At 46.4% G+C, this 27,742-nt stretch overlaps 2 protein-coding genes across 5 annotated transcripts in view; both read right to left on the bottom strand.

Annotated features, from left to right (window-relative positions):
* Positions 1–2,186: 2,186 nt before the first annotated feature.
* On the bottom strand, positions 2,187–17,938 carry CCNJ (cyclin J). 3 transcript variants are annotated; one of them, XM_075533647.1, is made up of 6 exons: positions 17,826–17,938; positions 17,150–17,259; positions 11,788–11,998; positions 6,019–6,318; positions 5,776–5,902; positions 2,187–5,153 (listed from the first exon to the last, which is right to left on the bottom strand). In XM_075533647.1, the coding sequence occupies exons 2-6, from the start codon at positions 17,216–17,218 to the stop codon at positions 4,742–4,744; spliced, it is 1,119 nt and encodes a 372-aa protein (XP_075389762.1). In that variant the 5' UTR covers positions 17,219–17,259; positions 17,826–17,938; the 3' UTR covers positions 2,187–4,741. The 3 variants fall into 3 exon arrangements, with proteins under 3 accessions (XP_075389762.1, XP_075389763.1, XP_075389761.1); XM_075533648.1 differs by having other exon boundaries at positions 5,776–5,899; XM_075533646.1 differs by having other exon boundaries at positions 2,188–5,153; positions 5,776–5,935.
* A 3,997-nt stretch (positions 17,939–21,935) lies between these two features.
* The window catches only part of CC2D2B (coiled-coil and C2 domain containing 2B), a 28,151-nt gene continuing 22,344 nt past the window's right edge, over positions 21,936–27,742 (bottom strand). For both annotated transcript variants that reach the window (XM_075534018.1, XM_075534019.1), the window contains one exon: positions 21,936–22,149. In XM_075534018.1, coding sequence (XP_075390133.1) covers positions 21,961–22,149 — 189 coding nt within the window. In that variant the 3' untranslated portion in view covers positions 21,936–21,960. The remainder of the gene's footprint in view (positions 22,150–27,742) is intronic.

The raw sequence follows: 27,742 nt of genomic DNA, 5'->3' as shown, positions 1-27,742 counted from the left end.
TGAACATTGAGAAAACAGCCCAGCTCAGTCCAAATCGAGTCCCTAAGTCTGATATTAGCCCATATGTCCGATACCAATCTATACATTCCTCTTCAGACTCACTCAACACATGCAATGCCGCCAAATGCAGGAAGATCACAGGACAGTGGGTGGAAAGTCTTGTCGATCCAGTGGTGGTGGAAGCATCTCAGCGTTGGTGTGGGTCTCCACGTGGCTCCTTCAGCTCTAGGGCTCTAGCATAGCTCCGTGTGTCTTGTCAATAATACCAGTCTCATGTGTCCTGCCTCCAGCAAGCTATTTATCTTCTTAGCGCCTCCAAATGAAGTCAGCAAGCTGCGACCTTGGCACCAGATTATGTAACTACTACAGTATCTCTTTAATCAGTTTACTTATCCTTAGGAGCCCTGGTGGCATAGTGGGTTATGCTTTGAGCTGCTAACCACAAGGCCAGCAGTTCAAGCCCATCAGCTCCTCTAAGGGAGAAAGCAGAAGCTTTCTGCTCTTGTAAAGCTTTTTAGCCGCAGAAACCCACTAGTTCAGTTCTCCTTTGTTCATAGGGTCACTGAGTCAGAACTAACTGCTCAATGGTGTATTTGGTATGCTCATCCTTCTGTTTTCAACAGACCTGAAGCATCGTACCTGATGTACAAGTTGTACCTCATAGATTTTAGTTTGGCTTTATGACTCAGTGGGAAATTCTTCTTTCATCAATAATGGAGTTCAGCCCATTTATGTTCATTAATTTGTTTATTGTCTTGCGTATTACTTTGTGGTCCTTCCTATATGTGCCTTTAAAAATTTTCCCCTAATATTTTGTGCTTTTCTTCTGGTGTGTGTTTTTATTTGCTTGTCCCGTCAGGACAATTGGTGTCTGTTGAAGAACTCTGAGAGCAGTGCTTTTCTGTTAGCAATCTGCTGGCTTATTGTTCACGGAAACATTTTTGGAGTAGCATGACCTTGACATCTGACAGGCAGCTCCCCTCCCTCCCCTTAGTGTACTCGGTGAACACTTCACCAGTTCCTCCCATGGCTTCTCATGAGGATTTCTACTTATTACCAGCTTGTGGCCACACGGGTATCTTCATCAAAAAGTCTATTTTTTTTAATGCTCAATTCGATCTCATAGGAGGGTCTAGCAAATACACACAATATAGGAGGATAGACCTGAGTACTGTAAGTCACAAACCCTTTGAGAAAAACTTCTCAACACAGGAGCATATTTACATGTAAGTTATAAACCATGTATGGGTACAAGGATTCCAGGTTGAGGGGGCCTGCAGTTTGAGATGGGAATGCTGTGTAAGGAGAGGGTGTCTGGGGAGCACTTGAGTAGAGGGGCAGGGGAGGGGCAAGGCTTCCTGCCTATCGGAAGCAAGCCTGGTCTTGATGCTGCTAGAGACTGTACTGGCTCCTTTTTAAAATGGAGGATTTTTTTAATGGACCTGCATAGTGATCACTAAACAGTATTACGTTCCAAACTCCATCATTCTAGTGGCTTCAAGCGTACTAGTTATTGTTAGATGCAAGCTGTCTGAGGCAGAGGTAGGCCTTTCACTATGCTTGAGAAGCGTGGCTGCTGATTACAAACTTGTCACACGCCTCTCAAAATCCTCACAAAGCCACCCAGCCTAGAGTGGGGCCATTTCTTTAAAATCATCTGTAAAGAACATTACATTTGCCTCTGGGGGCTGTTGCTAAACCCTGAGACCGTCACTGTGAAAATGGCATTATTCAGGGCTAATTCTCCAAATGTTTTTCAGGGGCTGCAATTCCTCACCCACTTGTGCAAACCTGTTAAGTTGCACCCTTGATGACAACCTCGGCCAAGTCCCAAGATGAATAAAGTAGCAAATGACATTTATCTGGGTGAACTGACTGCTGATCTTGTTGCCTTTCACATCCGTGACCCTTTACTATGTCCGATTTTGAGATCAGCCGTGAAACTTTTGGAAGCTTGTATTGTTTACAGAAAGTGAACAGCTGTGTCCAGTGTACTTTTGGGCAGGTCGACACCTAGTCTAGAATGCATAAGGAGTCTTTCCCAGCAGTACCGCTCCATTCTACATCTCAATGGCATTTGGTAAATATACAATTCCAAGGTTGACTTTTATGACGACACAGGTTCAGTGAAGTTCAAGTAGATCAAGTTTATCTTGAAAACAAAACATCAAACCATTTTATTGAAAACTAGTTTTATTTTAAAATTCAGTGCATAGCACTCATCTAATCCCACTGGCGTGACTTTAGCACCATGTCTGCCTGTGTAATGACTGTAGGGACACAGATTTTGGTTCGCTGTCTGTACTTGAGTAGTGTTTATTTCGTGGACTTTGATGAAGCCCTGTATACATATTTGTTCACAGTATACATTAATGATGGTCCAGTATTCTCAAAACCAACAACAAAAAAAACAACCAAAACCCAAGCCTACCTTAAAAGACTACGTAATAAATTAAAGAAAACCCACTCAATCCCGACCCCCCTCCCCAAATGCTAATAGTTGTGACTTGTATTTATATTGAAACCTCATGTTTTAAAAATAGTTCTGGTTCTCGAACCATCCCACCCTATCCCCAGCTGGGGTATGCAGCGATAATAACCGGTTGTTTTATTCAAACCCCTGCCCCCCCAATCAATCCAGTGTTCTTTAGTGTCTTTAAATACAAATGGGGAAAGTGTTAATAGGCTTCTTAAAAAAGGCATATTCTATAACAAGAGTGACATTTAAACCAATCAATAAAAGCATTTGACAAGACGTTCTATTACTATAGGCACCGGCTGTTGTTTCGAATTGGGATCTCTCCATCCCAACAGCTTACATTCAAAATACTGAGGTAGTTAAAATACTGAAAATTAGACTCCAGATTGCTAGGCTTTGAATACAAATGACAGATTTTCTTTTGACCCTACTTCCCCTCAAATAATTCAAGTTTCTGAGGGTAAAAACTACCAATATCCAATTAGCAGCCTTCTGTAAGGAGGGAAAGTGTTACTTTCAATTTTCAAGCTCGAAAATTGCCACGAGCGTTTCTTTTACCTGAGTGGTTATTTTCTGCTTACATCCTCTGCCAGACTAATAAATCCACATCCTGCCCTATGTGCTCTAAAAATAGAACCATCTTCATTTTAAGGACAAACTCTCTAAGAATTCAACTGGCGAAGCCACTCACCCACATTGAGCTACTGGAGCCACCTGATCAGTCTGTTTCTGTGATGAGCCTCCCCCTTCTCTTCCTGACAAAGCCATGGGCTTGCTGCGGAGGGAGACCGCTGCATCCCCACACCCCCTTTGTGCTGCTCCAGTGCAGTGTGGCAATTACCTATCGGCCACGCAGACTCCTTCAAGTGCCATCTTGAAAAAATAGACACCTTACTAAATTTTACACCAGAAAGCTTCCCTCCACCAAATCTTTCTTCTCTCATAAAAATGCAATGTATAGTTTGCCAGTTAGTAAAATGATTTTTTTTTATACTTTTAGATTTTCCAAAACTCTTTACTCCCAAATTGCCCTGTTGTAATGGCAGTTTCATGTATTACTAGTAAATTGTCATCATTCCGGAACAGTTCTTGCGCCAATCCATCAAAAGTAGCTACTGAAATGGACTAAATGGTATTTTTTGCCTGTTATGGCTGACAAGCTAAATTCAGAGGTTGTTCAGGAATTTGTCTTCCACATAACAGAACCAAGTGCTATTTTAGCACAACCTGAGGACTATCCTGGCCCCGCTCCACTCCAAAACAAACCCACAGAACTTTATTCTAGTAGTGACAATTTGTCTTCTCTTGGAAAAGGATCTTTAAGAGGGTGATATCAAACCTAGGCTAGATTGATTGCACGAAGAAATACGAAGCCCACATAAGTAGTGTAGGAACTACTTCATTCACTCGGAGCTACGATGCAGTTCCCGATTGAAAACACATCCTATCATGAGTATTGTAGCCGACTTTGGAAATGTAGCTCGTAGTTAACATTCCCAAACCATGTTCCATTATAGTTAAGTGTTTCTAAGTAGCATCAATTCCCTGAGTTAAATGTGTTTTAATGTGATTTGAGACTGATCATTTAGGGAAAAAGCAAAAAAAAATTATGACCATGATTTTAAGTTAAGAGAGCTACTTAACCTTTAAGTTTGATATATAAATCCAGATACCTATGCTGTTGGTGATAGTAAGTTATATAGAATCACCTTAATTTTTTTCTTATTTTTTACTGCACAGATTGGTATAGAATAACAATTACAATTTTAAACTTGGTCAAAAATTCATAAATCAAAAATATAATTCAAAACTGCAGGGGGAATAAGGGATTTCTTAAAAAATTAATACTGTAACTTTCCTTCATAAAAGACTGTTTGGCAAGTCCACAGATAAATATTAGTCTCTGACATTTAGGCCCACACTTGGCCAGGCCCACACAAGTCAACACTCAATATGGTGAACAGGGGAAGGCCCAGATTTGTTGCTGCGTTAGTTTGGATACTCGGACCGTCGGCCAGGCTTGGCGATCTTGGCCATGCAGGCATGCGCTGTAGCAAGATTTGATGCCCACGGTGGTCGAGTGCTTGCAGGGTTTGCTCAGTCTTCTCAGGTGTTCAGGGCTCACTGAAAGGATACCCGTCTTCCTGGAGTTGGTATCTGAAGTCTTCCGATGCCATTTAACTCCCTTTCCTTTGGAGAGAAGTTTTTAAAAACTCTTCAAGTCACATAATTGTCTGGGTCAGGTATTGCCTTCACACACAATCACCTGTCGAAGCACGGAGCAATGCAAGGGTAATGTTCATTTATCTGGTAACTCCGGTTATAAGAAACACTCAGGCAGGGCTTAACTTCCACGGGTATTGCTAGTGACATCCCGACACCAGTCTGCACGTGCCCAAGGCCCTGAACACTAGTTGGGAAGCCAGCAGGACATGTCTGTAATGTGTAAGATGAGGTGTGTGTGGTGGACACAATCTGCTGACAGTTTGGTGGTTCTGACACTGGATGGCGATACTGCAGGGGCGTCTGATGCGTCTGATGGAGATACTGGGATTGCTGAAAGTGAATTGGCCTGGAGGACTGGGAGGTTGTCTGGAACACACTTAATTGTGCTGATTGAGATCCTGCTTGCCCTCTCTGCTTGTTTGCCTCTTTCACATCATTATCATGAGCGCTGCCAAGACAGAAAGGAAGCCATCCGTTAATGTTACCTGAGAAGAATTTGCAAGGAAGTCCTGCCCTATTCCCACCTCTCCCTCATCAGCTGACTCCACACACGGCTACCGCTGTCTATTTACCAGCCGCTAGGCCAGAATCTCAGTGACTGTGAGCTCACGTGCTTGTCCTTCTAAGGTGCCTCCCCTTGGTACAAACTGGAGAATTGGCCGGTAGCTTTGAGGCTATTTCCAGCTCAGGAGCTGCAGCCCCAAGAAGCACGTAAGTGAGGCTGCCACTCTGGTGACATCCTTGGGGCTCCCAGTTCAAAGACAGGCAAGTATGGAATGGGCAAGATTCACTTGTACTGGCCCAGTTATAGGGTTACGGACACGCAAGAGCAGCTCCCTGCTCTATCACGTACCCGGAATCATCCTAGCAATGACCACCTGTAGCCAGGTAATAGCCAAGAGGGGCTCCCTGCTGAGGCTTACACAAAAGCTTACTCAAAGTATCAAGTGTCTGTCAGAGCAATTACCCTGAAAGCTCTAGGCCTTTGAGAAGTTGTGTTCAGGAACACGTCTGTCTAAAGAGAAATACTGAGAAACGACCAAGAGGACCCGAAGGGTGCACAGGCTTACATCAGCAGCCGTTCAATGCACTGCACTAGGAAGTCCCAGGAGTAAGCAGTGAGCCGATGCAGTCTCGTAGGCCACGCGGGAGAAAGACGGAGTATAATCCTTGAAGAAGCCACACATGCAGCAGCTACTAAAGAAGGTGCATAGTTTAGAAAGGCATGATCTGTGGAGACACCAAAAGTGAACTTAAGCAACAGAATACGGAAGTCAAGAGTTCACCAGTCACTCTCGGGGCCTGCAACTCACCTTGCAAGGACACTTCCAGGAAGTAATCCGCGTATTTGGCCATGTAGAGTTTTGTTTTTTCCAAGCAAATCATTGGCCAGCCATCGTGCAGGTCTGTTTCATGTACTGCTTCCGACAGGTAATACTCAATGAAATGGGCAGCTGTTGGAAGGCAGAGGTTCCACTGAAAGGTCTCCAATAGCAGTAGTTCCATGTGTAGCAAGTTTTGTTTTGTTAACACTAGGTTCATGTCAGTCATGCAGCCCAAGCTGTTGAGCTGCTCCAGTTTAGGCACACTGTCTTCTTTTTCTTCAAATTTGCCTTATAAGAGAGAGGGGAAAGAGAACATGTCAGGCACCTGACTGCTCCCGGTCAGCTGGCTACGTGGGATTTGCTGTCTTACTGCAGGGCTGAGATACTCTTTCCCCTGCTCACACAGACAGATAGCACAAAGCCAGACTCTCCGTGGTTCTCAGGTTTGTGTGTTTTGACCACCTCCCTCCACTCCGCCCCTCTCAGCAATGACGCTGAGAACACGGAAACACTGTGATCGGGGTCCTGTAGGTAACGGAAATAGTCATTTACACCAGTGAAAATATAACTCTCAACATCTCAGGCGCTGAATCTTTTCTGGAAATGTCTTCTTGTGGGCCTGGTGGTGGTGATGGAAGAAATTTTATTTAGAACAGAAGATAGTCTAAGGACTGTAACAATGCTTTCACTGAAATAAAAACAGTTCAGCTCTGAGTGTTTCATCTTGGCATATTGTCAGTTAAAAATCCGTGTGACTACCCAACACAAGCAGTCTCATTAGACAGACACACACACACACACACACACACACACACACACACACAACCCCATCTCTCCTCTTCTGAATCCTGCTGTGCAAAAATCAAGTTAGGCTTGCTTTATTTTAAAAAGGGAGCACTTTATGTGCTCTTTGCCTTCCCATTATCTTCTGACTCAGAGTGGAAGAGGAATGAAGAGGACATTATTTTTGTTCCCAGAAAAACTAAGAAGTACGCACATCTGAGGAGTAAACTCTCCTTCCAGGCCCACATGAAGCTTTTTCTAGAGTTTATGTTCCACTTTACACTTTTAATTTCCAAGCAAACATTTTACTACATAAAGAGCACTGTCTAAGGGGGATTTCTAGTTAGGGTTGGGGAAAAATAGAAAAATGTCAAGTACTCTTATGATTTTGCAGGACCCCAAGGTAGCCCAAGGAGCCGTCTGCAGGTCTCTTTTGGCCCTTTGTTCACGGTGGTTCATACAAGGGAATGTAACTGGAGCATCCACTTGCTAATTGTGTGTTCTATGTTATGTTAAAAAAAGAGTCATATGACCATTATGTAGATTCCTCACAGTATCTTTTATATTCAGAATTATCCAAGATCGTATTATAATGCTATTAATATAAAAATACTATTTTATCAAAAATTAACATTTTGATAACAATTTCAATGCAGTTGGTTTCCTTTGGGGCCCTGGTGATACAGTGATGAAATGCTCAGCTGCAAACCTAAAGGCCAGCAGTTCAAATGCAACAGCTGCTTCACGGAGAAAGATGTGGGAGGCGATCGCAGTTCCTGCTGTGGAACCCCAGGGGGAGTCCGTCCACTTTGCCCTGCAGTGGGGCTCGGAGTCTCAATCAACTGGATGGCCACCAGTGAGTTTTCTTCGAAATCATAAAATGCTCTTTTACTTAAAAACATACTTTGGAAGAATCAGGAGGACTTCTCATGCAGGGAAAGCCAAATGAGTTCCTCCTTAGTTTCTCTTCCAGAAGGGAGGGTTTGTACCACCCTCTGAAGCGGCAGGGAGCGCTGAAGTCAGTGGAGGTGGGGGGTTCACTGGGGAGCGGGGTGGGGCACGGCACTGCCTCGTGAGGTCTTGTCTCCTTTGCCAGAAAAGCTCCTGACTGGAGAAGGGTCTGAGCAGGAGGGATGGAGGCGTCTCTGGCTTCTGGGACATTTTGAATTTTACGTCCAAACCACTCTAATTCAACACTGCCACATGCAGGAATTGAGCCAAAATCTACACAGTTCAAGAATCTAGATAGTCCTCCCCAATTCAAATCACATAAAGATGAACTCCACAAATCAGTCAGTAGCACATAAATCCTAAAGTGGTTTTTATAATATAATTATCAAGCTGCATCAAGATATAGAAGATGCACCCGGTACTCTTGGCACAACACAGTGAAATTCTTCCGAAGGAGCCTGACCTGGGAGTCCAGCTCCGTTGTCTGGGTGAGCCACTAACTTTCCCAGTGCCCTGCCATCTGGGTAACAGCAGCAGAACTGGCAATACACTTCAAAGGAATGTTATAAAAATTAATGCATGCGATTTATATCAGGCTTGATGTTCCTTTGAAGAAACGAATACACCATAATTCACTGTTTAATTCAGGATCAAGAATGTTTTATACTATCTAATTAAAACTTCCAATATTGCAAACACAATTGTATATAACCAATTTCATAGCTCACAAACCAAGGCAGTAATAAGGTCGATTAATCCACTGAAGGTCAAGTAAGTGAAGTTAAGCCAAAAATGGAAACACACACACACACACACACACACACACACACACACACACAAAGCCTGGTTGAATTCCTCAATCTGCACAGCTAAACCGCAGGTTGTATGAGGCCAACAACTACCAGGAGATGGACTTCTCCCTCTTGAAGCGTTCAGTGGGCCTTGGCGATCGTAAGTGTGAAAGCGTCTGTATCTTTATTTGAAAAGTTAAACACCCTCTATGTACGACGGAAATAACTATTGTTGGGCTTTTAATTCAGTGTTAAGTGTTTGGAATTTTTTTCAACGTGTATTGGTGATATAAATACATTAAAGGATTTCAAATTTTGTAAAGGCATCTAACAGTGCCTGCATTCACCTAGCTGGAAGCTGTGTGTATGCATATTTTAAACCTACCTATTCTCGATTGCAAACATACAGATCAGAAAGATCAGTTTCTTCAATTGAAAGGAAATACCAGATGCCATGTGATTATATTGATAAAGGCCTCCAACAGGAAACAAAGGGACAGGAAATTCACGCCTGCTTCCCAGAAAATAAAGCATTCGAATCACAGAAGCCGAACATCAAGTCACTTTCCCCTTACAGAAACTGTGCAGTTCAGCTATGGAAACGAGCCTGCTTCCAAAGCTGGTCAGAAGCTCTGAACATTGAGTAAAGCGTGGATCAGATATTACTTTGAGCTCTGCCAATGCAATTTTGTACTATTAGTGAAAAAAAAGTTATTCTTAATATAGACTGAGAATCTTCATAAAAATGGGTAAAGAACAGGAAGAGGCAATACATTTACAAAGAATAAAAAGATTCTAAGCCCACTGAAAATTGAGAAATAAGATCAACACAAGTCAGGATTTCACCTACCCTGTTTTGCCAACACAGCATTGTTGGGCAAGGGGAAGTGTGCACTTGTCACAAAGTGTTACTCGTGTGGCCTCTAAGCCCACTTTGGGTGTTATTGTTGTTGCTCCAAGATCATTTCTTGGTTATCCAAGTCCTTGAGTAAATTGCCAATGGCTTCATCTCCAAGTTCTCCACAGCTCAATGCTGCTCGTAGAGGCCCAGGAGAGCTGAGGTGTGCATGTGCAACACCTGGAATTTGAAAATTTCCCAGGACAAATCAAGGCCCTTCGAAATGAGCCAGAATCTTAAGGCAAAGGAATTAATGGCTACCCAACAGTTTCAGAGGAATTATTACATTGCCAACATATTTCAGTTTACTATGTGCTTCTCAACCTGTTATCCTCACTTGATCCTCAGGAGACCTGTGTAGAGTTTCTTGGTTTCCATTTTCTAGAGAAGGAACCTGAGTAAGTCATCTTGCCCAGTAAGAAGTTCAGGCCCAGAAAGCTCACACTAATCCTGTGTCCCACTCTCCTATCAGACGCGATGTGCAGGCCTTCTTCCTGCTCTCCCTTCCCGACTAGGCAGTTGGATAAGCATTAGCACTTGGAAGTCACAAGTGTGCTCCATTTTCACTAAACTACCTGGAGCCTCCCAACCTAGTCCCCAACTGAATGCAGGTGTCACTGATTTGTCACCTGTAAACCACTCACTTTTCTAGAATAAGCCACTCATCCCAAAGAGGGCGTGGCTAGGAGACACAGAGCTGAATTATTCTGTGAGGAGACAAGCATTGTGTGACTATGGAGAGCTGCCCTTGATATTTAAAGGTAACGGCTTCATAAGCAGAAATGCATACAGTGCTGTACACATGATCACTTATAAGAATGGAACCTTATTTAAAGGTTAATATCAATGTATAAGCCTTACTTCTCAGGCCTCTGGGGTGGGAGGGATGTTTGGGGACAACAGAAGAGAGGGAAAAAATACATGTCCGGGAAATCCATCTTGATTAGCATTCAGCTTGAGGCCTGGGGACTGTGCACATGAAAGGTGCTCAGTGCCACCGTCGGGACGCTGCACATTAACCCGCAGCAGTGCAGCCGCTCTCGGGTGCCCAGCATGTTTCCACAAGGATGTGGCAGAATTTATGAGACATTCAAGGGGATGAAATTAGTAGTTGCAGTCATCAATTAAAGGAAACATATGAAAATAAACCTGAGAAGAGGTAAGAGCAAGAAACGATCCCACACAAGGCAGCATTTGGCTTTAGATGTTATTAGCAGTCACTTCCCACAGATGCTTGAGAAAGCAGTGTGGTGGCCGAGTGCCGGGGGGTGGGCCTTAGATTGAGGCCAGTCTCTTAGGGGTGAAGGCAGACACTCTTCCTCTATAGTACTTTCAAGCGGTGGTTACATTTCTATTATAATGGTAATATAAAAACTATACAGATAATGATAACAAATCCAATATATTAAATTCAATTTCAAATAAAATCTTTATAATATTATTGACAGAAGAAAAACTTGATTCCTTTCTCACCCCCTTCCTTTAGTGAAGATATCAATCAGCAATCAAATGAGTTACATGCACATGTTAAGAAAAAGTCACTAAGAGATTCAACAAGTCTGTATGTGTAACAAGTATGACTATATCAGATATATCTGGTTGTGTCTAATTCACAAAGGATTTCACATGCGTAGCAGTTTCCTATGAACAATTAGTTCGTTTTGCCAACTCATTATGGAGGCAGCAGGAAGTATTTCTACAATACATCCATGGTAGCTTCAGATGGAGTTTCTCAACCTTTAAGTCCACTGACATTTTGGGTCATCAGATCATTCTTTCTCATGGGGCTAATCTTGCATTGACAGTAGCATGTTCCAAGTTCGAACAACAAAACCTTATCTCCAAACATTTCCCCACAGTGGCCCTGGTTGGTACCTGCAGCTTTCAGACAATGGTTCTCAATTGGAGACGCCCATCTGACCCACTTTGAGAAGTTTTTAACTTAAAAAGCAAACAAAAAACCACACCCCATGATGTAGAGCAGTGTTTCCCAAAGTGGGTGATACTCCACTTCCCCCGCCCCCCGCCCCGCTGGGGGACAAGGCACTAGACTGATGCAGGGGCTGCAAAAGTGGACACCTGCACCTCAGCCTGGGTTCAGGGTTCTAGCGCCATCGCTTGAAATTTCCCAGGCGGTGCCAAGCCAATTTCCCTTTTCCCTGAAGGGGGTGCAGGAGGCCAAATCAGTTTGGGGACCGTAAGACTTGAGACCTGAGATGGGAAGGGCTTTTGATGCCAGCTGCTGGGTTTCAGAGTGACCTCGGCGAGTGCTCCGTGACCACATATTGCTACAAACGGTGCATTTCCAGGCCCATCGAGCGGATTCTTACTTACTTGCCAGCAGCAGACAGGAAAGCGCTACCAAATGCAGCTGCTGGACGGAGATGTCATAGCGGTCCATGAACAGGTCCAGCAAGTAGACAGCAAGGTGTCGGGCAGAAGGGCAGAGAGTGAAGCGATTGCTCACAATGGCAATCAGGTCAGCGAAATACCGTCGGAGACTTAGCTGAGGGGACTGGCCCTTGTAGGAAGGCAACTTCAGCTCCTAGGTCGAGAGGAACAACATTCCGTCAGACCTAACGTGTGGTGAAAACATCCCCACAATGCGGTGGCTTGGCTTTGCAGTGTTTGCCGCTCCTAAAACACACTTGCCCGTCGTGCTGCAAAGCGGAGGAACACGTTTAAAAGTTGAGCAAAAGGATAATGAATGGCATTCGACTGAAAACCAAACTCTTCTTTACCACCTTGGACAAGGCCAAGCGCACGAATCCCCGGTGTTACTGCATCTCGCTTTCTGGCATTTTCAGTTGAAGAGCTGCGTCAGCCCTGTGTTGTTGAGCAAGTCAATCGGTGCCAGTATCTCCTACAGCCGCGCGCTTAGGTTGTGGCCATCGCTCACTTTCTGGACATCCTCACAACATGCCACGCTTCGTCATGGCACCACTGCACACTGAATAGACTACAGCTTTGTGTCAACCTGCCACACGCACAGGAGATCCAAAATTTTGTGGGATTCACTAGAGCCAAACCAGCAGTGTATCCTGTGATATCCTTGGGAGTGCCGGTGCAGGCATTTCTTGCTCTTTGGATTGGACGGATACTTCCCAGTAAGATTTTTAATAAAAAAGCCGATTGTGTTCCCTTCTAGGCGTTTTCAGAAAAATGTTCCTACCAAAACACCAGCCACACATCCTACTCGCACACCTCTGCAGAGCTCAAAGCGTTTAGTTACAAGGTAACAGACACATGGCTATGCCGCTGGGACACTGCACTACACTGGCTAGGGAAAGGAAGGTGGACCACAGGGCTCTGCCATTAGTCACCTTCCAATCACATCTCCTTCCCACAAGTTTGATGGTCTCTCCTTGCCCTCAGCCTTTCAGGTACCTATCAAGCCCCCCATTCAAGTTTCTTGAGCCACATTAGCTAAGTTTTTAAGAAATTTTTATTCAACAATGTACACATATTCTCTTAATTTGATCTACAAATTTCTCAAGGGTTTTTTTTCTAATAAGTCAATCTGGTATAGTTGTAGAGTGTTTTCCATTAGCATTTTTCAACACCGAACAGAGAAAAAATGGCAACTGTGAGAAAATCTCCAGAGCCCAGAAGTAGATGACATCAGCATGACACAAACCTTAGAGCCAACAGGTGTTACTTAAAAAGGGAGTCACCTATTAGTCTAGCTGAAAACCAAGATACAAACATACTAGCCAATGTACTTGAATAGGACATCCAAAGAATATATCAATTGTACATCCCCGTAGTACAAGGATTGGTTTTATAGCACAATCTTATTCATCACTTGTTAGATGTATAATTTTAGCAGAGATGATTTAAAATCTTAACTTCTGTTTGAAAAAATGAAACCTCTTTTTTGGGGGAAGGGCGGTTTGACATTTGAAAATCATTATTAATGTAAGTCTCAGTAATTTATACACAATCATCTTGATGGACGTCAAGAAAGGTAACTGGGAGAACTAACAACAGATGTTTGCTTCCTTGATGGTGGAAATGAGGGCACCCAGGAGGGAAATAAAAGCTCTCAAACATAAGAGCTAGCATCTCACTGGCGGCAAAACACTCGAAGGCGTTTTACAGATAGGGGGAAAATCACTTTCTCTAAACATGGAAAACATGATGATTTATTAAAAATTTGCTTTCTGTGGCCCTGAGACATTCCCTTTTCTTTTCCCTGCCGTAGATGCCATGCAGCTTCCCACTGTACTTCTCTTCACAGCCATCGTGACGGGACCGAGAACCTCCCCTGCAGCAGGCGCTGTGCTGTCCCATAGACAAAGGCTGTACAAACAGTTTCTGGTCTCAATCCTCCTTGTAGCAGGTGAACCAATATACACAGATAACTAGGCTACAAGGTATGATAGAAACTCTGAGGGGCAAATCTAACCCAGCCCACAGTTTAAGGGACTTGGGGGGGCGGGGCGGGGAGCCAGAGTAGGATTTCTGGATGAGGCGGTCCTAAAGGCTCATTGAGAAAAAGCTGAAAGACATTAAACCCACTGAGCTGACTCCGACTCACAGCAACCCTGTGGAAAGAAGATGGCCAAGCCCGTCAATCTTTACAGGAACAGCCAGCTTCGTCTTTCTCCAACGCAGCAGCTGATAGGTTTGAACTGCAGGCTTCATTGCTAACGGCCCCGTGCCTAGCCCATAGTGCTACCAAGGCGCCTTTGAAATTCACTAGTGGACCTGACTTGAAGATGTCTTCTATTAAATAGTCATGCAAAAATAGGAGTCGGACCCTCCAGGGCCGTCAGTAGATTTTTTAAACAAGAGCATCCAGTGCTTAACTGTTGTGTCTGGATGACCTCATTGCTCTGCAGAAAGGCTCAAGTGCCCGTCAGTCTGACCCGTGCTTACCCCTTAACCCGCAGAATTAATTCTCGTTGTCAAGGGCTAAAGCTGTAAGAGTAGGAGAAAATGCCCAATGCTTTAAGCAATTTACTGGTTTCTTCTATTCCTGATCTCTAGAACTGAAAACTCCGTTTCCTCTCTGCTTCTCAGAACTTAAGGACCAGAGCACAGCAGGGCTTAAAAGTCATTCTATCTCTTCTGAAGTGCTCCCCCTCTCCCTCCCGGAATGAGGTACCGACAGTCAGGTGGAAATAAAACTACGGAGGAATAGAATTTTTCTCATCTGTCATAAAGACTCCCCCAAATATTCTCCCAAATCCTGCAAAATGATGAGAGGAGAGAGATGGAGATCATGGTCAAAGGGGAGAACTATGTACTTTTGTAGGTTTGTTTGGTCTAATAACTGTATTTGATCAAACCAATATAGTTGGCATTTGGGACTGAAGATTTCTATTCATTATAAGTTTTATACTTCCCTAGTAGATACAATGCAGGGTCCCACCCATGACTTCCCCATAAACACAGGGTCCAGACACAGCGCACCTTCTACAGGATCCAGCTGGCAGCTGCCCAAAGGAAGACCTAAATTCATATGCTCTGAGTCATGTCTGTCTCATTCGCTGCTACTGCTCTAAAACCTAGCACAGCACTTTGGACACAGCAGGCACTCCAATAGGTTGACTAAATAAATAAAAGCAGATGACCATCCAACTAAACCACCTAGTTAAGAGCCTAGAATCACCATGTTTCTCATGTGAGACAAGTTCATCCTAACTTCCCATGACTTTGGTGTACTGGAACAATGGACGGTTGCACAGGTGCCACTGTGTCAGATGGTTCAAGGAAGCATGGTTTGCACAACACCTACAGGTGGCCCAGGATCACGTTCGATGGCAGTCCTTCAGACCCTGTGCTCTCATGCCCTTTGATCGTTTATAACCAACTTGCGTGTTGGGCTGTGTCTTATTCTTTGACTTCTACAGACAAAGATATGTACGCATTTATTCGACAGAGCTGAGGGAAAAACAAACATGCTTCTCCAAGTTCAACTGGCAAAACTGACGCAGAAAAATCACTCAGGAGTAAAATCCCTACACAGAAAATTTAAGAATAAAAAAACATAGAAATCATTGAGAAAAATATGTATCATTAAAAATATGTATCATTAACTTCAAATAGTTTATTTTACCACCTACTAGGGATAAAGAGCTACTACTTAGAACATTTCACATTAAAAGATGGCACCTGCAAAAATATACCAAGGATTCTCTCGACAGTTTTCATGGCGGAGAGCCTGCAATTCTATTCCTAACATTCCAGTGAGCCAATCCACAGTTGACTTTTTAGGCGGGCCAATCTCTGAGGGGCTGAGATGGGTTCAAGAGTCAGAATGCCAGATTAAATAAGTGGAACTAAGTCAGATTTTGGTTTTACTTTACCTGGTCAGAATCTCAAGATACAAATCCATGATCATCCCAGAATCTCCAAAAGGCAGCATCCTTGTCAAAAATCAGCACTCTATAAAAGCAATCAGCTGCATTGCTTCCTTCTCATCTTAATAGCCCTTTCTCTCTGGGGTTCACAGGAGCTCTGGTAGGTGTAGTGGCTCCTCATTGGGCTGCTAACTGCATGGTTGGCAGTTTGAAGCCACCAGATGCTTCTCTGGAGAAAGAGGGCTTTCTACACCCGTAAAGAGTTACTTTCTTGGAAACCCCCAAGGGCAGTTCTACCCTACTCTAACAGGCTCGCTGTGAGTCGGCATCAGTTCACTAACAGTGAGCTACAGGGTTATATATCCAGGGTTCACATGGAATCAAGCTAGAGATCATTTTGGATCTGGTCTTGCTTTTGGCTCTCAGAGACAGCAGAGCTCACCCATCAAACTTTTTAGAGAGTAAAGTTGTTACAGACAGGCAACATTCCACCTGACTTCTGACTTTCCGTTAATAAAGTTGTAGTAGATCTTAACCACCTACTAGGGGATAAAGAGCTAATACTTAGAAAAGCACATTTCAAATTAAAAGTTGGCACCTGCAAAAATTTACCAAGGATTCTCTGGACTGTTTTCAAGGGGGAGAGCCTGCAATTGTATCCCTACCATTCCAGTGGGCCAATCCATTCCTTAAAGGTGTATATGAGCAACCATCAACGCCAACGCATCTTCCACCTGAGGCTTCCTGGAACAGCCCCAAGTTTTAGGGGGGACAGGGGCAAGGAAGAATGGACTTCACACTTTCTTAATGCTTTCTATATGCCTGAAACTTTGAAGAACTTCACATGTAAATACTAACACATTTAATCTTCACCATCGCCCCCATAAAGCCTGTTCTATTATCATTCGTTCCCGTTTTACGGATGAGGAAATCAGGAAATAGAAAGGTAAGTAACTTGTCCTCAGACTCACACGGCACGTGAGTGGGCGGGCGGGGAACTTTATTTTGCATGAATACGACTTGCATAGCTGCATGCAATCAGCCGTACCGAAAGGAGGGCTGCTCTACCTACTGAAAAACAGCACAGCACCCGTATCATCTTTTCAAATTCAAGGTCCAGCCCCTGTTCTACCTGGGGACACCGAATGGTCCGCCTCGCCCTGCCGCCGCCAACGAGCGCACCCCACCACCCACCTCCGTGGTAGTTGCGGGTTCTTCGGATCCACCCAGGAAAAGAAGCACGAAGTTAATTGACCTTAAGCAGAGAAGCAAACTCGCTTGTCCTGGCCCGAAACCGGTGGGTAAAGGACCTGATCGCGCTCCCCGGCCGCCGGAATTCACAGTAAGTGGCGCAAGGCGCTCAGCCAAAGGTCAGGCGCCGGGGTTACCTTGTAGCGAAGCGCTTGGTGAATGTCGGCGGCCAGCTGTCCTCGCCACCACTGCCTCTCCAGCTCCATGGGCCCGGGCGGCGCGCCGAGCCAGACGCGGCAGTCTCAGTCTGGAAGACACCCCCCAGCGCGGTCACTGCCAGCTGCCGCCGCCACGGGCCCCGGCCCCCGCCCGGAGGGGAGTGACCTCGGGCCACCGGGCGGTGCATCTCCCGACGCGTCCGCAAGCCGGCCCGATCCCTACCAGTCCCGCGCGCCACCCGCAAGGCCCGAGCTGCCGCTCCGGGGCGGCGGGCTGGTTTCCTGCTCGCGCACCCCGTTTCCTGGGTTCGAGTCCCCCCGCGGGCCAGAGGACCGGGGAGACGCCGGGCAGAGCCTCGCTGGGGGGAGACCCTCCCGGGGGGAAGAGCGGAGGCGGACGGCGCGGGGCGCCGCTGCTCCCCGGGAGCCTCCCCGCGGCCGCCGCCGTCCCTGCGCGGAGCTCGGGCTCGCGGCCCCCGGCGCGGCGAACAAAAGGCCGGGCCGGCCAGGCTCCGCGGCTGGCCGAGGGTGCCGCGCCCGCGCCCAGCCCCGGCCGGCCCGCTCGCCCGGCGGCCTCCCTTACCCGGAACCGCGGCCCTCACCGCCCCCGCCCCGCCGGCGTCCCGGGCGCGCCGGCCCCGCGCATGCTGCGCACCGTCGGCCGCGAAGCGCCGGCCTCAGCTCCGCGCCAGCGCCGGGGCGCTCGAGCCGCCCATTGTTAAGGAGCGGCGGGCGGCTCCGCGTACAAAGCCAGCGCGGGGGCACATGCGGCCCGGCCGCTGCCAATCTCGTCTCGCGATACAGCGGGGTCACCCCGACGCGTCCAATCGGCGGGCGAGCCCGGGCCAGGTGCAGCGCCCGGAGGCGGCTCCGCCGCGCCAGCCCCGGCCCGGGCCCCGGCCCCGGCCCGCAGCCCCGGCGCTTCACGTGGCCCGCGAGCCCCGCCGCCACCTACCGCGAGGCCAGTCGGAAGCGGGCTGAGAGCCGGAGTCCTGGGAGAAAATATAGCGCTAATCATCCCGGTGGCCAATCGGGTCATGCCACTCACCTGCTGAGCACCTTCGATGGCTCCCGGGGCCGCCGGCGAAAATCCCACTGCCTCCCATTGACATTGCAAACCCTTCACGGTGCCCGCCCTTGGCTGCTCAGTGAGATGCGCTGTTCCTCCACCCTCTCTGGTTCTTTAGCTCCTAAAACGCTTTCGTGGGAAATTCTGCTGTCCTTTTAAGTTCTTCCTCCTGTAAGTCCAATCAATCGCTTCCCCTTTCCCCTAAGCGTTAGAGATTTCCAAAAGTTTTGAATGAAGGGAATTAAGGTACCTTTAGCAATCTAGCTGGTCAAATTCGCAATTACCCATCGGTGGTAGTGAATCAGAGGTCCCTGGTGGCGGAAGTTGCTGCGAACCTAAGACCGGTGGTGGGAACCCACCCAGCACAGCTGCTAAGGGAAGACCTGGCTACTTCCATACAAATTCCAAAGCAAACCAAGCTCACAGCACTGAGGGTCATTCTGATTCTCTAGCGATCCCGTAGGACCGTAGGGCCGGGTAAAAATGCCCCATAGGGTTCCCAAGGTGGAACCGCCCCATACGGTTTCCAAGACTAAATCTTTACAGAAGCCAATTTCCACGCACAGCGATAGGCTCACTTCTGAGTTACCGGCCGGTGCTTAACCACTGGTGCACCAGGGCTCTGTAAAAAAACGGCCACAGCCAAGAAAATCCCATGGAGCTGTTCTGCTCTGCCACACCCAGGGTCTCCAGGAGTCTGTGTAGATTCAAATGCAAAGGATTTGGTTAATTAGCAGAACCTAATTGTCTTTCAACTTGTTTGGTGAACTATCACAACAGAAAGGTCAACCCAGAACAATGAACAAGGATCCTTTCCCGAGAATGGGGATTCACCTCTTTTTAATAGCAAGATATAAATCCCAGCCTCTCATTTTAAGAATCCTTTGCCCCAAAAGGGCCATGATGATGAAGACCTATTACAACATCGGAAAGGACCTCTGGCTGCACAGTGCCTAAGCGCTTGGTCATTAACTGAAAGCTTATCAAACTTGGGTGACTGCCAGCAATCCATGAATCCTACAGGGTGGATCTGAGAAAGGACTCACTGGCACACAACACAGTGAGAAATCTGTTACCCGAGTTTCCTTTCTCGCCACCCTCTCTTCTTACATTTGTGAAATGGCAGATAGGTTTGTAAGCCATACTCATGTTACTGTGCACCGTCAACTCGTAGTGAGCCCAGGAAACAGATGAGGACTCCCTCATGGTGTCGCCCAGGCTGTACTCTGTACAAAAGCAGGCAGTGATTCATGCTTCTTTCCATGAAGTGGCTGACTACATGTGGTTTGAACTACAGGCCTTTGGGTTAGCAGCCAAGAGCTTAACCACTGCTCCACCAAGGCTCTTTCGTTCATCTGTAGACAAGGCTTCTGCCTAGGAGTGCAGGGTTATGGACTCTAATGGCAGAAAAGAGGCACTCAGGCAGAAGTTAGTAGAGCCCCGCCTAGTCCAGCAGTGCCCAGGGGAAGGCCCTTGGTTGTAGTTGGGGGTGGGGTGGGGCGGGGAGGGGTCAGGATGGGTGCATCAGGCTAAACATCCAGTGCGGTTTATAGTGACATTTAAATAGCACCTACCTCCTTTGGTTCCCAATCATGCGCACTAAACAACTTTATGACAATAACTTAGCTTCCCAACAACTTAAGAGTCCAAGGCCTATTTAAAAACCCTTTTCAGGGCAATGGGTCACAGACTCTAATAATTGGTGTAACATGTGGGTTGCCTCTCATGGCTTCTACTTTGAAGACCTTGTTCATTGGGAGATCACTCTGCAGTCACTTAAATTGCTGTCTGGATTTGCTTCACCTGATGGGAAAACCATACATATAGATGATATGTCCACTCATATCTAATATGAGCCCTGCTTGTGCAGTGGTCACTCAACTGCTAACCCAGTTATCTCCCCACTGGTGAAAGATATGGCAGTCTGCTTCCACATGTATTACATCCATTATCTACCCTCTGTCCTGTGGGATCGATGTAAGCCTGTCTGAGATTAGGGCTGAATATAGTGACTAACTAGCAAGTGGTACCCACCCCACCCCTAACTGTTCTCAGAGCAATACTACTACTTTTGCCCACCCTCCCTTCCAGGGAGATCTGGATATATGTAACTATGCATATACAGCTCCCCTTGTATCACTCTGTGCACAAATGGTAGCATTTCACTTGCTCTGTTCTGCATCCCGGCTGTTGTTAGACAATATGCTCTAATGGTAATCCCTTCAGAGCATCCAAGTTCCCTCCCACTGCTGTGTCATATGCCACTGGATCGAACCGCCTGGGAGTCAGGGGTGGGGGGGGTCAAGGCTCTGAGTCTTGGTTCTTGCTCAGCTGCTACTTAGCAGGGTGACCTTTGGCTAGTCGTTTCCTTGCACTGGGACTCAGGTTCTTATCTATAAAGTGAGCGGGATGGTGACTGAGGTGGTTTGACTTCAACCACCACACACGTGAAATTTTCTGCAGGGAAAGAAGTCCAAACACTCCCCATCAACCCCTAATTAGTGTCCTCTCAAGCTGATGTCTCAGACCAATATTGCTGTAAATAAAGAAGATGCAGCTCCCGCTGGGGACAGCTGACGGGTGGCTAGAGCTCGGGGGAGTCCCTCTTGTCTCTTCTCCATGAGGGAGAGACCCAAGGATCCCCAGGGCTCTTGCAAGAGAAGAAATTTTCTTTCACTTTCACCTCATAGAAAATGGTTCTGGTTAACTTCTGGAATTAAATATCCCTTGGTCACTTTGTAAATGATGTGGTGTGTGACATTTAAGTGAAGGTATAAATATTTCCCACAATGAAGCCCAGGACTGTCAAATTCAAGAACGTTTGTGGATCCCTGACCACCTTTCTGGAGGGGGGCCTCCCCGGGCCTTTCTTTGTGAATGAAAAGCTCTGGAATCAGAGTTGGAGGTGCCTCACTGAGAGAAGGAGGGGCTATGGGATTTGATGAGAGCATTTCCATTACGACAGCAGATGGGATGAGATAGAGTATCCTGCTTTCAAAGGCTTGGCAGCTGCAAAACTTCATGGCTGAGGGAACCTAAGGGCAAGATTTTGAGAATTCGCACAGAAGTCCACTCACCGCCTTCACCCCAACATGGTAGCTTTGCCATGTTTCCCCTTTCCCTGTGAGCCAACACTTTAGTCTCATGAGAGGCAAGGACCTTTGGTTTCCATAACACTGCATCAGAACTGACATCAAACACACGAGCCTGACTTTAGTAATGACATATTCTAGAAGGCAGGTATCTTCACAAGGCATCAGAATTACCAAGGGGTTGTGCTGAAAATAATACAGCTCTGGAGCTTCACCCTGTGGTTCAGATTCAGTAGATCTCTGGCAGCATCTGCATTTTCAACAAGGCTCCCCAGGTGATTCTGATGCGGATGGGGTGAGACCCACAACTTGAGAAACACTGGCTGTAGGGAGAGAGGCCCAAATGGCTTATTTCCCAGAACAAGGCTACCTAAGAGAATGCCCTAAGGTAGCTAGACCGCCCTCAATGTCCTCCTTGAGAGACCTCTGGAAAGAGGGAAAGAGGGCATCTAGATTCATCCTCGAAGATCCAGGCGGAGTCTCCATGGTGCATAGCTCTTTTAGTGGTCTGACAACAGGGCTCAGTGTTTGGTTGGACCAGAGGATTAGCAACGAACTCCCCAAGGACTAGGAAAGTACTGGCTGCTTCTGGTCTGAGGCCCCAAAGCACACTCTTTCCTTTCCGCTTTTCACTGGTGCCGGGCTAAGGAGGCCACGTAGACCCACACAGATAATATGTTGTTGGGGTATGGGTGAATGTATACAGCCAGAGCAAATTCCGTCTGGGGAAATTCAGAAGCGTGAATCCCAGTTTGATACACCACATCCACAACCGACTGGACATCAGTATACGGCATCTGGAGAGGAAATCCTGCGACCTGGAGAAAACAGAAGGACACAGCCCTCTATAAATGTCTTTTGCCTCCTAGTTCTTACCTCTATTTCCTTTTACTTTCCTCCTGTCCCACTATCATGTTCGACTTTCATTCAGTTCTCAGTAATTTCCTCTTGGCTACTTCGCACTTGATAAAACCCCACCCCATTCTGCTCCCTCCTCACCATTGATTTTAGATCTCTGTTGTTCCCGTGTCCCTAGATTTGTTGGCTTCTCCTCCCCTTTCCCCTAGCCCCTCTTCTCCCATGTCCCAACCCTCCCTGCCCCATCCCACTCCTGAGCCATCAGTCCTGTTGTTTTCTCCTCTGGATTGTTTATCCTGCCTTATATGCATAGACATGAAGGGGGGAAAGCCTCTAAGTAGTTCCAGGTCTGCATGGGAGGAACGAGGAAATCATGCTAAGCAAAGTAAGCCAAGCACAAAAGGACATGTACAACAAGTGTGCTGAGGTAAGCTTAAAAATGCAAAAGGGCATAGGGAAAAAGCTACTGTATACAAACATTCCCAGGGTGAGGTCCATGTACCATGGCAGGGGCCAGACCCAATCCAGGGATACATATGGTAGCCAACTGAAAAGGAGGTGGGAAAAAGACATGGGTAGCGGGGGAACAGGGCACTAACCCACCCCAGGAGAGGGTGCTGTTTCTATCTCCACAGGGAAAGAGGGACCAGACTTTAACCTGGTGATCCAAGACATGAATGAGGGACCAGACTTTAACCTGGTGCTCCAAGACATGAATGCAACATACCGACATGGAGTAGGGAACCAATAGAGAGGTCTGAGGGGCCAGCCCCGAGCCCAACTACATGGACAGCCCCCTCTCCCCCTAGAAGAATTCACTTCAGAGGACAGCACTGAAGCTACAGCTCAGGGAGAAGGACCTATCTTATCAGAGCACATAGGAGGGAGGGAGAGAGAGTGGAACACATCCTGGCCCACCAAACCATGAGGATGATATCCCTGCTCAGAGCAGCCAATGCACAAAGGACCATATGGCTGGCCCCACTGCAAGACAGGACGTCCCTCACTGACTCATAGCACTATGGGGGACAACACTGGAGACACAGTGTGGGAATTGTGCCCAATCTGACCCCACCACACCAAGGTGAAACACTAAGGGCCAGCAAGGGGAACAGAGCAATGAAGTCCCCAGGGAATCCCAAAAATATACTTTGGGGCCAGGCTGTGGCACCCCATCAGACTTGACTTGAAAATACTCCTAAAGGTCAACAAACAGACCTGGAACTATTTATAGACTTTTTTTCTTTGTCCTTGGTTTTTGTTGTTGTGTTGTTTTGTTTTGTTGGTTTGTTTTCCTCTGTCTTGTTTTTGTGCAGATTATTATCTCTGCATGTTTAAGTAGATAGACATTGGGCCTCCACTTAAGTACTCCCTCAACGCAAAAAGATTTTCTTCTATTAACCTGGAATTCCATGATGCTCACCTTCCCGACATGATTACTAAAGACAATGCGGGCTCATAAGCAAATGTGGTGAAGAAAGCTGATGGTGCCCGGCTATCAAAAGATATAGTGTCTGGGGTCTTAAAGGCTTGAAGATAAACAAGTGGTCTTCTAGCTGAGAAGCAACAAAGCCCACATGGAAGAAGTATATCAGCATGTGTAATCACAAGGTGTTGATAAGATCAGATATCAGGCATCAAAGACCCAGAACAAAAAGTCATATCATTGTGAATGAGGGGGAGTGCAGAGTGGAGATCCAAAGCCCATTTGTAGACAATTGGACATCCCCTTACAGAAGGGTCACAAGAAAGAGATGAGTCAGTCAGGGTGCCGTATAGCACAGATGAAACTTACAACTTTCCTCTAGTTCTTTAATGCTTCCTCCTATCATGACCCCAATTCTACCTTATAAATCCAGCTAGAGTCTGTACACTGGTACAAATAAGAGCTGGACGCACAGGGAATCCAGGACAGATAAACCCCTCAGGACCAATTTTGTGGAAGGGGAAGGTGGGGGGATAAAGGGGGAGCCAATCACAATGATTTATATATAACCCCCTCCCAGGGGTAAGTATAACAAGGGTGAAGGGAGACTTCGGTCAGTGTAAGACATGAAAAAAAAATTAGCAAGGGTTCATGAGGGAGGGAGGGTGGGGGAAGGAAAAATGAGGGGCTGATACCAAGGGCTCAAGTAGAAAGCAAATGTTTTGAGAATGATGATGGCAACAAATGTACAAATGTGCTTGACACAATGGATGGATGGATGGATTGGGATAAGAGTTGTATATCCATTGTATAAAGCACATCTGTACAGTCTTTGCCCTAATCATTTTTTTCTCTTTTCTTCTTTTACATTTTATTAGGGACTCATACAACTCTTACCACAATCCATACATATACATACATCAATTGTATACAATTGATGTATGTATATATATGAACTGTGAAAAGAATTGTATGAGCCCCAATAAATTGTTAAAATTTAAAAAAAAAAAAAGAATAAACAAAGTAGGGAAAGAGAAAAAAAAAGAAAGCTGATGGTGCCCGGCTATCAAAAGAGATAGTGTCTGGGGTCTTAAAGGCTTGAAGATAAACAAGCGGCCATCTAGCTCAGAAGCAAATAAGCCCACATGGAAGAAGCACACCGGCCAGTGTGATCACGAGGTGCCAAGGGACCAGGTATAAAGCATCACGCACAAAAAAAAAGATATATGTGTGTATGTATGTATATGTATATATGTATATGTATATATATATACCATATTAAATGAAGGGGGAAGTGCAGAGTGGAGACCCAAGGCCCAAGTGTCGGCCAATGGAGATCCCCTCATAGAGGGGTTTAGGAGAGGAGATGGGTTAATTAGGGTGCGAGGTAGTACCGATGAAGAACACAGCTTTCCCCCAGATCCTGGATGCTTCCTCCCTCCAACTACCATGATCCGAATTCTAACTTGCAGGGCTGGATAGGGCAGAGGCTGTACACGGGTACATATGAGGGCTAGAGGTACAGGGAATCCAGGGTGGATGATACCTTCAGGGCCAAGGGTGTGAGGGGCGATGCTGGGAGAGTGGAGGGTGAGTGGGTTGGAAAGGGGGAACTGATTACAAGGATCCACATGTGACCTCTTCCCTGGGAGAGGGACAGCAGAGAAGGGGGGGAAGGGAGACTCCGAATAGGGCAAGATTTGACAAAATATCGATGTATCAATTACCAAGTGCACATGAGGGAGGGGGGGAAAGGGGAGGGAGGGGAAAAAAAAAAGAGGACCTGATGCAAGGGGCTTAAGTGAAGAGCAAATGCTTTGAGAATGATTGGGGCAGGGAATGTATGGATGTGCTTTATACAATTGATGTATGTATATGTATGGACTGTGATAAGAGTTGTATGAGTCCCTAATAAAATGTAAAAAAAGAAAAGAGGAGAAAAAAATGATTAGGGCAAAGACTGTACAGATGTGCTTTATACAATTGATGTATGTATATGTATGAACTGTGATAAGAATTGTATGAGCCCCAATAAATTGTTAAAAAAATTAAATTAAATTAAAAAAAAAGAGTTGTATATCCCCCAATAAAATGACTTAAAAAGTAAAAACCAGACTTCAGCCTCTGATTTTCAAAGTATTGGTTGGGACTCAACGTAAAGAAAACAAAAGCCTTCACAACAGGACCAATGAATAGAGATACAATTGACAAATAAAGCTCCAGGTCGGTCTGCTGACGCTTATGAATGTTTCCCAGTTGGGTCCGATGAGGTGCCAAGCCCTGCCCACTGAGTCTGAAGTCCATTTTTGGTCTTTGGGAACTTCATTGCTTTGCCCCCCTTGCTGCTCTGTTGTGCTCCCTCCGCGTTTCGCCCCAGTGGAGGGAGGGGGTCAGACCAGGCACAGTTCCCGCACTGTGTCTCCAGTGCTGTGGGTCCGTGAGGGACGCCGTATCTCCTGGTGGGGCCCGCCCTCTGAACTTCTCTGTGCCTTGGCCGCTCTGAGAAGGAATGCCACCCTTGAGGCTCCATGGGCCAGGAGGCGGTTGGCTCTTGCTCTTGCTCTCTTTCGTTCTCGCCATTGCAGTTTGCTCCCTGGAGGTGTGGGAAGACCCACCACTCTGCCCCACCCCCACCCCGACCTCTGTTAGTCGCTGCTTCGTGCTGTACGTTGCCCTCAAGGCTTGGCGTCCCGCTTGAGGTCTGGTCCCTCTCTCCCTTCCTGTGGACACATGAACGATACCGTCCCCTTGTGTGGGTTAGTGCCCTGTCCCCCCACTCTCCACGTCCTTTTCCTTTCCTTTCCCCTCTTTTTTTAGTTGGCTGCCATATGTATCCCTGAGCTGGATCTGACCCCTGCCAGAGTGCCTGGACTTGCCCCAGGAATTTATACATCGGGTGATTTTCCCCCTCTGCCTCTTGTGCTTCTTAAGCTTACCTCGGTGGACTCATGTTATACTTGGCCTTTTATGTGTGGCTTACTTCGCTTAGCATGATTTCCTCCAACTCTTCCAGTGAGACTGTGGGCGTCATGCGTTCATTGCTGCTTTTCGTGGATGCGTCGTACTCCATTGTATGTATAAACCAGCGTTTTTAAAATCCATTTGTCGGTTGATGGAAATTTAGATTGTTTCCAATTCTTTGCGATTATGAACTGCACCCCGATGAACAATGGAGAACAGATGTTTGGTCGTGGTCTGTTTCTTACTTCTTCTGGGTATATGCCCAGTAGGGAGATTGCTGAGTCAAATGGTAACTTGATTTCCATTTGTTTTAGGTATCATCAAATCAATTTCCATATTTAAATGTTAAGTATTAAGGTAGTAGTTGGACATTGGGCCTCTACTCAAGTACTCCCTCAATGCAAGAACACTTTGTCCTAATACACTGGCATTCACCTTCCCGCACGATCACTGAAGACAAATGGGTGCATAAGCTAATGTGCTGAAGAAAGCTGACAGTGTCTGGCTATCAAAAGCTATAGTGTCTGGGGTCTTAAAGGCTTGAAGGTAAACAAGTGGCCATCTCACAGGGAAGCAATAATGCCCACATGGAAGAAGCACACCAGCCTGTGTGATAATGAGGTATCTATGGGATCAGGTATCAGGTATCAAAGACCTCCAAACAAACAATCATATTGATGCAAATGATGGGGTCAGAGTGGAAACCCCAAAACCATTTGTAGACAATTGAACATTTCCTCACAGAAGGGTCACAAGGAAGGAATGAGTCAGCCAAGGTGCAGTGTAGCACTGGCAGAACACACAACATTCCTCTAGTTCTTTAATGCTTCCTGCCCCCCCCCCCCCATCATGACTCCAGTTCTACTTTACAAATTCGGCTAGACTGGAGCAGATACACTGGTACAGATAAGGGCTCTTGACACATGGAATCCAGGACAGATAAAGTCCTCAGGAACAGCAATAAGAAGAGTGATAACAGGAGGGTTGGGAGAAGGTGGGAGGAGAAGGGGGAGAAAGGGCAACCAATCACAAAGATGGTGTATTATGCCCCCAGGGGGATGAATAACAGAAACATGGGTCAAGGGAGACAGCGAATGGTGTAAGATATTAAAATAATAATGTATTATTTATCAAGGAGTTACGAGGGTGAGGCGGGCCAGGAAAGA

This window comes from Tenrec ecaudatus, chromosome 16, assembly GCF_050624435.1.
Source record: "Tenrec ecaudatus isolate mTenEca1 chromosome 16, mTenEca1.hap1, whole genome shotgun sequence".
Classification (NCBI taxonomy): domain Eukaryota; kingdom Metazoa; phylum Chordata; class Mammalia; order Afrosoricida; family Tenrecidae; genus Tenrec; species Tenrec ecaudatus.
This window is presented reverse-complemented; position numbering and strand designations above follow the sequence as displayed.

What these genes read in the sequence shown, in the direction of transcription:
- CCNJ (XM_075533646.1), bottom strand. Translation starts at nt 17,218, where the DNA reads ATGGAGCTGGAGAGGCAGTGGTGGCGAGGACAGCTGGCCGCCGACATT. An exon ending in TTCCTGTCTGCTGCTGGCAA is followed by an intron (nt 6,319 to 11,787) that starts GTAAGTAAGAAT and finishes CTCTCTTATAAG; the next exon opens with GCAAATTTGAAGAAAAAGAA. An exon ending in CCTGGAAGTGTCCTTGCAAG is followed by an intron (nt 5,936 to 6,018) that starts GTGAGTTGCAGG and finishes GTGTCTCCACAG; the next exon opens with ATCATGCCTTTCTAAACTAT.